Source organism: Takifugu flavidus, chromosome 19 (assembly GCF_003711565.1).
Source record: "Takifugu flavidus isolate HTHZ2018 chromosome 19, ASM371156v2, whole genome shotgun sequence".
In the NCBI taxonomy this organism is placed as follows: Eukaryota; Metazoa; Chordata; class Actinopteri; order Tetraodontiformes; family Tetraodontidae; genus Takifugu; species Takifugu flavidus.
Window position 1 is genome coordinate 9202808 of NC_079538.1, and position 11296 is coordinate 9214103.

The 11296-nt window shown below is 41.2% G+C and overlaps 1 protein-coding gene across 1 annotated transcript; it reads right to left on the minus strand.

Annotated features, from left to right (window-relative positions):
* Window positions 1-1498: 1498 nt before the first annotated feature.
* tmem63a (transmembrane protein 63A) lies at window positions 1499-8639 on the minus strand. Its single transcript, XM_057017119.1, has 23 exons — window positions 8519-8639; window positions 7546-7722; window positions 7064-7143; window positions 6910-6976; window positions 6746-6783; window positions 6521-6663; window positions 6267-6309; window positions 6067-6175; window positions 5881-5951; window positions 5697-5777; window positions 5382-5499; window positions 5175-5308; window positions 4780-4923; window positions 4173-4326; window positions 3991-4097; window positions 3816-3902; window positions 3663-3728; window positions 3345-3507; window positions 2965-3070; window positions 2723-2890; window positions 2495-2610; window positions 2371-2415; window positions 1499-2260 (listed from the first exon to the last, which is right to left on the minus strand). The coding sequence occupies exons 2-23, from the start codon at window positions 7699-7701 to the stop codon at window positions 2126-2128; spliced, it is 2331 nt and encodes a 776-aa protein (XP_056873099.1). The 5' UTR covers window positions 7702-7722; window positions 8519-8639; the 3' UTR covers window positions 1499-2125.
* Between the last annotated feature and the right edge of the window lie 2657 nt (window positions 8640-11296).

An 11296-nucleotide genomic window follows, 5' to 3' on the forward strand; every position in this document is an offset into this window, starting at 1 on the left:
GATCTGCGTACGGGCACCCACCTTCACCATGGGCTCCTCCAAACGTGCCCCATTAATCTCTTCACCCACAGGAGCACAAAAGTCTCCAAATGGAGGCTAATGCCTCCGTCTTACGCAACACATCAGGAAGCTCCTTGTGGGAAATATGCGAACCTGTCAAAATATTTGGATGTTTGTGTTTATGTCACCCATGTTTACCATCATATTATTTTCCTAAAAGGTCCTAGAAAATAACCTCGGTGACGTCACCAGGAAGGCCGAGTTGGGGGGCTGGGATGAGAGTTTAAACTGTGGGTAATTCAGAATCCAGGGATTTGGGTCAGGGCAAGTCAACTTCACTTTTCTTTGCGCTGTGCGTTGTTTGCACGGCGCCCAACAACAGAAGTACTCCTGTGAAGGTCTGAGTGAGATGTCACAAGCCAATCCCAGTTTGCACAACTGGGTCAAACTCTGAACTCTTACACACCCATTACTAGAAGCCCTGAATCTCTCGCTCCAGAACAACTCCAGTGCTTTTATGGAGGGTTTTATATTCGGTCAAAGTTTCATGGTTCTGGAAAACAGCAGTTCCAAAGCAACTGCAACATCTGCATTATTCCTGCTCCAGCAGACATTAAGACGTCCAGCGTCCTGTCCAGCGGCAAACACAATAAACATGCATCGCATTCACAGATAGTTAATCAGGTGTCCCATATCAAACGCCTATCTCGGCGCCATATAAAAAATCTGCAAGTAATTAGTGACCCCCGCATCCTGACCTCAGACAACATTCTCATGTGATTTTTATGAGGTCTCCAATTCTCTGCACTCAGGAGGCATGCAGAACATGTTTGATTCACTTATAAAACTGTAAACTACATCCACCCTAAAATTAAGTATTAAAAATGCAGTTGGTGTAGTAAGCGAAATGATTCACTACATAAAATGACTTATTAGCAGTGGTCAAAGTGTGAAGCTGTATTATTACAATAAAAGTGGCAAATTCTTAATAAAAAACCCAAAACACTTTGAGCTTTTGTTGCCAGTGTGCCACCTCATAAGCAATATTTAAGTGTGTTTATCACAAAGCACAAAAAAGTGTTCAACTGACAACAGAGGTCTTGTTCAGTGGAGGCAGGTACCATGGTGAGAAAGGGGAAAAGGCCAAGAAAAAGCCAAAAGAAAAGGGGCGGCACAGAAAGGGATACAATGGCGAGAGATCAGGTGATGAGGTGGAGCTACTGCATTTGTCACACAGAAAACTGGCTCATACCAATGTCAGAAGAAGTTAGAAATCCTCAATGAAACACTCCGCACTTGTCACAGCTTTGTGAATTTTTAAGGATCGGCGACATTGCAGCTCAACACTGCCCCCCACTGACGAGGGACGGCCATTACGGGCTTTAGGTCACATGACTGAGATGTTGAACTTCATGACCGCGCGCTAGCGGAAAGTGGGAGTTCAGAATTCTTCATAACGTTTCTCACATTCAACTTCAAAGCATTAAACATAAAAATCTTGGATTTTCTTTTTTAATCACACAGTACAAAAGACATTCAGGCATTAAACTCCATTACATGGATATTTATTGAAAATACACTGTTGCTTTGGTAACAAGTTGCAAGAAGAGTTTGTTGTCCTTGCTGTAAACCTAAAACCATAAAAGCCAAACATCCTCACTAAGCCAAGTAAGACCTCTGTACGACTGTTAGGCAACAGTTTATTCCCTCAGCCGGTTTTGGTCTTTTGGCATCAAGGCAATGTGAAGAAATCTGGACAAGAAACTGCATGCTGTCCTCATCCACCTCTCTGGCATATGTGGCTTGATTATTATCTTCTGGCTACAGTTGCACAATTAGTTGCACAATTAGCAGTGGAATGTGCACAAAAATATGGCTTATTTCAGACGGCGTATTTTGGCTGGAGAGATTTGGATGAATCCTCTCCGAATGTGTGTGCTCCTTCATTCCAAATACGGATCCAGATATGATTGTTTTTCTTCATACCATCTGGATAGAAGTCAGGACAAAAGTGAACCCTGAGTCTCATTTGAAGGTCAACATTATTTAGAGGGCAGCCTTTTGGTCAGGAGTCTGGGGGATCCAAGGTTCCAAAACTCTGACTGATAAAATACAGCACAGGGATTTAGCAATCGGCCTGGTTGTCCTCTGGAGCGCTACAGCTCGGACTGTCCTCTGCTGACCCATAAGACTGATGGAGTTTAGAATCAGGAGAGGTGGTGGCAGGTGATCTAGGGATCAGCACTCTGGGGAGATAGACCTGAAAGATGATGAGCAGTAAATAATTTGAAAAAATCAAGTCATATTAAAGTCACATTAAATAGCCAAGCTAGAACCGACATTGAGCTTGCTACATATTAAATACAATACCATGGTATTCTCCTCCCCTGATGAATCCTTATCCTCCTCCTTTACCTGGATCAGAGTATAAAAACATGATATTTCAGTGTAAAAGATGTTAGAATGTGTTCTCTCGTAGTCCAAACCCATTCACCTCATAGCTGAGCGGACTGAGGTACTTGAAATGGCCAAAGCAGGTGTAGCCCACTGCGATTAAGATGGTGACACACAAAACCACCAGTGGGAACAGAGAAGTGGGAGCCCAGAAACCTGAACCATCACACAGAGAGTTTAATCTGTCAAGTCTCCACATGTAAAATACCAGGAATGTAGAACAGGTGACCTGGCTGTTCCCCAGCATCACTGCCTGCTGCTTGCCTACCTATTCTGAGGACAGAGAAGTAGTAAAGCCATATCAGGCAGATGATCGGTGCGGCCAAAGCCTGATTAACGGCTGCCAGATGGACGTGGTGTTCACTGCGAGCTGGCAGGTAAGCGAAGTAAAGGTTGTGTTTGTCAACCAGGTACTTCAGCATCATGTAGAGGAAACCTGTAGAAACGCAGCACGATGATGTAAGCCCGACTTTATCAGTGTGCGATCCTTATGACCAGCATACTACTCACCAAACGGGACGATAATGGGACATATGATGCTGTAAGCCATGATTACAGTGAACACACACAGGGCCCAAGCATACATGGCTCCATATTCAAACTCATACGCTTGGTTCTGCACAGAGAAGAGAAATGTCTCAGGAAAATATTGAGGACAACATTTAACACAACTCTGCTACTATTCATTTTCTACTTTTACCTTCTGGCTGGCATATTATAAACCGACAGAACATGCTAAATGGTGAAAATATATTCAATTACCATTCATTATGTAAACGAGCAAAAAAAAAAATCTATTTGTTCCACTAATGGATTCCTGCCTTATAATTTAAAAAAAACTTTAGATATATTCTTTAATTTTGGACACATTGGACTCTTTAATGACAAACCTGTTTGACATATTTTCTTTCAGCACTAGAGCGAGCAAGCGCCATGCGAATGGTGTAAAGCAATAGCCCTGGCAACCGTAGCAGCTCCATCCCAGAACCCACCAGGGCTGCAGCAATCACATAGTTGACAAAAAAAGCTCCTTGGTCCGGCAAGAACACACATCTGGTGAGAGAAAGCAAGGAAAGAATATAGATTGTATATCAGTGTAACGTCATGTGGCTGCAAGAAAAATCCTTTTAAGCACAAAAGTGTGTTTCTGTCTCAAATTTTATATTGTATCGATTTAATTCTATTTCGAACAACGATGGAATACTTACTCAAATCTCACTTTCCCATCTGCCAGAAATGTTTTATCAAACAGCCAGCGGAAAAAATATGCAAGACTGAAAACCAAAAAGATAGAGAGGAATGGGTGCATATTACAACATCTCTTCAAAAGCAACCCTAATGTGTCCTGAGATGCACATTACCTGGTGAGCCCCAGTGAAGGGAGGAGAAGTACCATGAAAAGCAGGAAGAAATAGAGCTTGCGCATCATGCTCAGCTGTTCACTGGACCTAAAATGCAGATGGCAGTGGATCAAATCATTCTTTAGTGCCTAAAGAAAGTTTTTACCAGCCCAATTTAGTGTGTGCAGGCACGTACCTGCTCCAATGGGCCTCTCCTATAGTAGAATAGTAAACAATAGTGGGCAGCAGAGCAGAGAAGGTCCACAGCAGGAGAGTGGGGAAGAACTGGCTGATGATTGGGCTCTGCAGGTGAGAGAGAAACAACTGTGGGTGTCGAGCTTTGTGCACACTTTAAAGAATGAAGCCAGTCAGGCTCACATTGAGATACTGGATGGGCCTCGTCACGTTGAACTTGTCTATGGTGGTGATAATAATGCTGGGAGTTGTGAGGAAGGCCAGCAGGACAAAGAGGAACAAGTTGATCATCAAGTATCGCAAGAACCAGCAAAATCCTCGCACAGAGAGATTGTTCCTATAAGACAAGAAAGACAGAACCGCTTGAAAAGGGTCACACATCAACAGCCAAATTTCTGAGGAAACTTAAACAAAAGCTGCATATCTGTATTGTGGCTGCGACATTCAAGTGTTTATTCATACGTATCAATAATATGAGCAGACAATAATCTAAACAACTTCATATTTTGGTGTCAGGGCTTCTGAAAAATAAGATTTGCAGGATCTTGAAGGCCACTTGTGTTAAAAATCACCTGACAAATAATTGATCTTTGTCCCATGAGCAATGTCAAGATGATATAACTTCATAATCAAGCTCAAAGTATTTCTCTGTGGTCAGTATAATAAAAACAACACATATGACATAGTGGTCACAACATAAGACTGCATTTAAAGTGACCTCACTAAGTTAATTGTTATCCACCTCCCTCTGAGATATAAATGATCTATATCTTTGTGTTTCAGTGCTCACCAATACACATTTTCAGGATGGGGTGCAAAGCTGACCATCCATTTATGCACTTTCAGAGTGTCACTGTTAGATGAAGGCTGGGGCATCCACCCACAGCAGCACTTCTTAGTGCCACAATCCACCGCGTTAAAGTCTTTCAGAATGCTGTAGTGAGAAAAAGACAGCTGTTAACGATGCGCATGCAGGACGCATGACTGCACCGACTCCTACTTTTAGCAACAAAATCAACTGTTTACATTAGATTCCGTGTTCTAGCTAGAGGCTAACAACTTTGGCAGGGAAGTAAAAACAGTGTGTATTAAACTTCTGATTCTCATGGCAAAAAAAAAGGATTAAAGAAAAAACAACACAAGCATAGTCTCTGTAGAAAGCAATCATTCCAATCTGTTACTCACTATTTTGCCATAGCCTCAGTTTGCAAAGTGACAAAGGCCATCCCCAGAGGGTGCTGGGGCACCTTTTCCAAATGATTATTTACGTCCATCTGCAGTTCTTTTTCTTTATTACTGTAGTACTCGATGGCATCCACCTGAACAGACGGTCAGGAGTCAAATTCATCACATAGACAAAACCTTAAGTATCTCACAACTTGTCTAGCTCACCTTCTTAGTGTTGGTACAGCAACATAGGTGGCTGCAAACACGGGGATCAATCATCTTACGGGTTCCTGTGTTGTTCAAGATGCGTTCATAGTACTGCAGATTTTTTCCCGCTCGTATCCTGGTGTCATGGAACAAATACACTCCAGCTGTCTTAAATGCGATTCGATATGTTATTTTTCATGAGAATAATCAATTACAGTCAAAATGCTCAACGGAGCTACTGAAGGAGGAAATTATTTAAAGATAATTAGGAAAGATTTAATCATCAACAAAGACATCCACTACTGGACCTAATGAAAATAATTCAGCTCTTACCTTTCCTTATCATGGTACATGAGCTTGGTCACATTATAAACCAGGGTCACACTGCACACCTGGCAGGAAGGATATGCTTCTCTACAAAAAGAAAACTGAAACTTTAGTAGGTTCTTGTTACACTGCTGCGTGCATGTGCATCACAAGGGTTTGGCTTTTATGAGTACAAAGCACTTCTACTCACCTAAAATGGGTTTTGATATCTTCCTCAGTTGCCATTTTAGGAACTGAACACACAAATAAAGTGTTTCTGGTCTGTAAACAAGAAAATGACTTAATCTACAGGAAAAGTTAGTGGCGTCTATGTTATCTAGGAGATCTGTAAACTACTGGTGGAATGATCAAAATGTCTAGGTAAGCAGCAGCTCACCGTCTCCCTTGGAATGCCTTTCATTTGTGACGTATGCCGCCGCAGCAGAATAACCGTCAAAATCAGGTACACAACCGCAAACACCGTGTGCAACCACAACAGGTTGTTTCTGAAATGACACCAAAAATGCATTTTCAAGAGGAACCAAAAAAGTGAGTCACAGAAGAAATTCTTTTTAAAATTGTTTTTACGGTAATTACCCAATCTCAACATTGCCGATAGTTGTCCTTCCAAATTCATTATCTGAAAGGAATACACAACACAGATACAGGACACTGGATATTTAACATATATTCTTGATATCTGCCATCATCCATTAAGAGAACTGTGCTTCCTCTTATTGTGTGTAATGGAAAAGCTGAATTCAAAGCAAAATATTTTTTTAAACTATGTAATCTATTTTCAGTGTGTGTATCATTTTCATTTTTTAAAAAGACAGAAGTAAAAATCCCACCAAGCAAGTCTCCAGACATGTTGACCGGCAGTATAACGCCAATGGAACAAATAGTTATCAACCCCAGAAGGATGAGAAGATGCCGCTGGAAGGACAAGTAATGAACAGCATCCACGCCACATCTGGCTTTTATTTTTTGTTCACTGTAACACAAACACACGCAGAGTTAGATCAAAAAGGGCCTGCATGCAGTGGTTTATGGAAATGTGAAGAACAGGCACTCACTCCATTCTGATGATGAAAGGCAACCAAGAGCAACAGCCCTAAAAAAGATATTGCGAGCAATGAATGTTCTATTTAGGTTGTTCACATGAAGGATGGAAATCTTTTTTTTAAAAAAAAAAAGGGTTTGAAGCTAAAACGGATGTTTAAGGTTTTGTTTCACATACCAGTTCATACTCCTCTTCCACGGTGGATGATATGCGCCCATAGCGGCGGTGCAGTGGATCGTTGAACCTAACAGACAAAAGGCAGAGTTGCAGAAAAAATTTAATAAATCTAATAAAGTGCAGGGATCTATACGTTGAGAGTTTTTGAACAGACCCTTCATGGTCAGCCAGCAACGCCAGACGTCCATAGTCCCAGAAGTTCCTCCTAATAATGGCGAAGATAAACAGCAGCACCTGGAGGTGACAGAATGACACATGTAGAGTTTATCAGGCTGTCAAACCCTACAGAATGTTTTAAAAGGTTTTGAAGTGGTTGGGGTAAATAACTCATTGCCAGCTGAAAGATTTTTGTACATGCAGTAATTATCCAAAAGGAGGCCCGTACCTATTTCCTTAATTAAATCCAGGTAGCGCTTCTTTTTTGGCAAGGCAGTATATATCTGGAGACTGGAACTAATTTAAGTTCTGTCTATATTCTATACACCACTAAAGTATGCAACCATCACAAAGGTCGTGATGCCAAAAAAAATCCCCATAGTAAGTTCAATATTACATAATATAGACAAATTATTGTCTTTTTTTCTTTTCTTTTTTTAACTGTGACAGACATTTGATGCAATAGGAAGGCAAATGTACCAGAAACAGGGAAGAATTGAGCAGCAGCACGAGGGGCACTCCTCCAAACTGGTCTCCATTTAGCACGGTGCTTCGGCTGTTATTATAGCAGCTATTGCTGTCAGAGGTGTTGTTCATGGCACCCAAGGGCCACTGGTCCGACAACACGGAAGACATCCTTTACGGGGAACCAAAGCTCTGAAAGAAACGGACATTGTGAGACTTGCTCTCAGATTCAAAGTAACCCTTTAATACCATTAATATGTAGTGGAAATTACAGTTCACCAAGGCCAATATTATTAAGGTTTTATCATTTCTTCCTATAAAGCAGAGGTGTTTTTGTGGATTGTTTCCAGACATGGGTTTTGGACGCTGCGCGCTTCCGTAGTTTTGGTTCTGCTTGAAAAGGGGCTCAGCTGACGTTACATTTCTCTAAAACTGAGGCGGCAGCTTCGCCGCAGTCGCATTAACACATCATTTTAGTTTCCATAAAGCTTTGTTTGGGAGTTATTGATCCAGGAAGTTAGAATGTCTTTGCAAATTGTCCGCAGTCTTGTTTTTATCCAGACAAATGAATCACGCCCCGAGTCACGCGCAGATGTAATTTCTCAAGTACAGTAACGGATATTCGCTATTTCCTGTCAACTCGGCAAGGAAAAGCAGATTTATAGGACTATTTCCCCGGATAGTTCGCCAGTTTATGCAGTATTTCTATGTAACGTGGAAGTGTTTCCTGCCAGCTGTTTGTTTGACAGTGTAGTTACACACCCAGGTGTCATTTTTCTCTGTAGGGTTCCACTGACGGTCACACACGATCTATAACAAAAATACTGATACAGTCGAGTATCAGTATTGACGGCTGAAGATAAACGAAAATTAAACTGAAGTTTACCGACGCTGAGAAACCTAATACATCAAAAATTAAAATATGCTGATAGTTAGAAAGTTACACAAGTTGAATTTTGGTGTTATTCATGAGGAGGTGATAGCCTACCTCTGTGCTGGTAAAATATCGTGCCGAGAAAATGTTCTTTCACTTTAAACGTAAGTTTTGGATTCTTCCTCCGTTAAATGTGCCCTTTTGTTCCGCACATGCGCAGTGTCTCAGGTTCGCTGCCTTTTGGACTCGAGGGGTGGGCGGGGCCATTTAAATAGCGACACCAGGGTCTGTCTTGAGATCAGATCGACACTTTTGTTGCAGTTTCTCTTCCATAGGTCCAGCAAATTAGAATTAATCTCTCTGCTCACTCAGACTAAAGTTGAAGGAGGAGGGGGCAGATCCTGCCAGGAATATCCAGATAATCTCCAGGGTAAAATCATTTTTTCCCACAGTGTAATTGGTGATCAGAGATGCAATGCTGCAATTTTGGTCAGTATCTGGTCACACAACGTCTCCTTGTAGAAACTACAGAAACTACATAATTTAATGCACTAGATGGACGTTAAAATAGCTTATTTGCATCTCCTACCGACTGCAAAGTGTACATGGAGCAACTCTAAGGATTTGAAGTCAAGTCTGACGCAGGTGAAAAGCCTGTCCACAAGCCAAACAAGTCACTGTACAGTCGTAAACAGTCGGGAAGAAAGTGGAAAAAGAAATGTTGCACGAGTACCTCAGTAAAAATGGTTCCACACAGAACGGTATTCTGTGTCTACGACAAAGGAATTGAAAAGTGTGAAGATCTGGGTCGATGAGCTGATTATTGCTGCAAATTATAGTGACCCTGTCAATGATGTGAAAGAGATGTTGAGTGCAAATGAACATGAAGATGAAGACTCTTGGGAGACTTGAGCATTTCCACTGACTTTACAGAACAAAAGTGAAGCAAGGATGAACCAAACATAAAGATACTGCAAAGGTTTGATAGGTCTGATTGTAAAACAAGGTTTATTCATTGGTGTTATATTACCTGTTAGGGTATTAGGCTGTTTTCCAAAAACATTTAAAGTAAAACTAATGAATAAACCCATTTTAAGTCAAACAATGAGTATCTTGCCAAATCTTTTGTATGATTTTTTTAAATTTTTTGCACAGCCCCTCATCAGACTGGTAGAGAGCATCTGTGTGTTTATAAGAACCCGGTGGTCATCTGATTTTCACATGATGAACTGTACAGCGTGTGAAAACAAGACATGGTTCGCATGGCAGTGAAAAGCACATTTTTAATAGATTTCTACAGCCCACCGCTGTCCAAGACATTCCTGCCAGCATCTCAGCAACTCTTTGGTCAAAGTTATGCTTTATTGAGATTTGTAAATGAGCAGAGCAGGGAGAATCTGAATTATTCCTAATTTGAGCCACCACAAAAGTGGTATTGTTGCGAACTGTAGGACAGAGCATTGCTAACTGATGTCATGGCCGCCCCCCATCGGATGTGCCTGGATCAAATCAACAAATCCAATGTCATTAGTCATTTAATTTGGTTTAAGATTCTGTCTTTGCTCTCTCTCTCTCTTCCTGTCCCTCTCTCTGTCTCTGTGTGTCTGTCTTCCACCCCCCCTTTCTCTCTTCAGTTTTCCATTATAGAATTTTCTGTTTATAGCTGTTGTGGTCTCCGCTGTTCATTTCTGCTTCCCGTGTCTTGCTGCGCCTGTGTGCGTATTTTTGTCAGTGTGCAGCAGGTGTGTGTACACGCAAACATCAATCTACTTGCACGTGCGTGCGTGTGCGTGCGTGTGTGTGTGTGATGACTGTTCATGCTTCGCTGTTGGATACCTTGATTAGTGCTCGCTGCAGCTCAGCTCCCAGCTGTCCTTGTGGCTGGCTGCTGATTGAAACCAATCAGGCTTGCGATGGCCCCATCGCAGTGACCCCTCACCCCTCCCACCCCTGGCCTAATCACCTGCTGATTGGCCCACGCAGGGCCCCCTCCCGTTGGCGCGGAAGGTTAATTTGACCAGTGGATGAAGGCTCCAGGAGGGAATAGGAACGTGCGCTGGGTGATATTGCATGGATATAGCTTACCTGTCAATCACGTCCACTTAAAGTGGAGCAGAGAAATGGGAAAGTGAAAGAGAAAATGCAAAAGGAAAAGAACAGAGGATGTTAATTTTGGGATAAAAACTTAAAGTGTTTTTCTTTGTTAGGAGCTTTACTCTTTCACTGAAGTTATAAGGTTTCAAAATCTATTATAGTTTTGTGGGTATGTATTGAAAGATTTTATTATTCTAAGATAAATCTGGTGCAATTACTTTCTTTATTTCCTTTCTTTTCTTTCAGACTCTCTGTTTACAGTGTTTCTCGTAAGAATTTATATTTATGAAGAAAATATTAAGGCATATTAAAAATTAACTGTTGTCTACCTCAGAAAAATAATGTGCACAAAATCATGCATCTGGTAAATAAGTGGATATTTTACTGAAATGTTATGTTTCATGGATATGGATAACGGCGCTGGAACTCGAAAATCTAAATTAATTTAATTACAACTAAATTGCTTTTATTTATTTTCATCTTGTACATGACACGCTTTAAATTAAAAACTGTATTTTTAAAATTCCACCAGTCGGTGGCAGTGTTGCTCACCAAATCACATAGGCCTACAGAACCATCCTTATTTTATGTTGTTTTTTTTGTTTTTTTACTAAAAATCAAAACTAACACACGCATGTGAAATCGACTTACGGGTACTGATTCATTTAAGTCCATAGTGCAAAATTCCATTCACTACATTAATGTAACTGTACACATGGCGCATCAAAATATATTTTCTTCTAAAAGTTCAGCTTGGGGAAGTTTACCCTCCACTGCTCAGCTCAAGGTGGTTCTCTG

Coding starts and splice junctions, on each gene's coding strand:
- tmem63a (XM_057017119.1), bottom strand. CDS start 7,701: ATGTCTTCCGTGTTGTCGGACCAGTGGCCCTTGGGTGCCATGAACAAC. Junction 6,176..6,266: donor ATCGGCAATGTTGAGATTGG/GTAATTACCGTA, acceptor GTGTCATTTCAG/AAACAACCTGTTGTGGTTGC. Junction 5,778..5,880: donor GATATCAAAACCCATTTTAG/GTGAGTAGAAGT, acceptor TTCTTTTTGTAG/AGAAGCATATCCTTCCTGCC.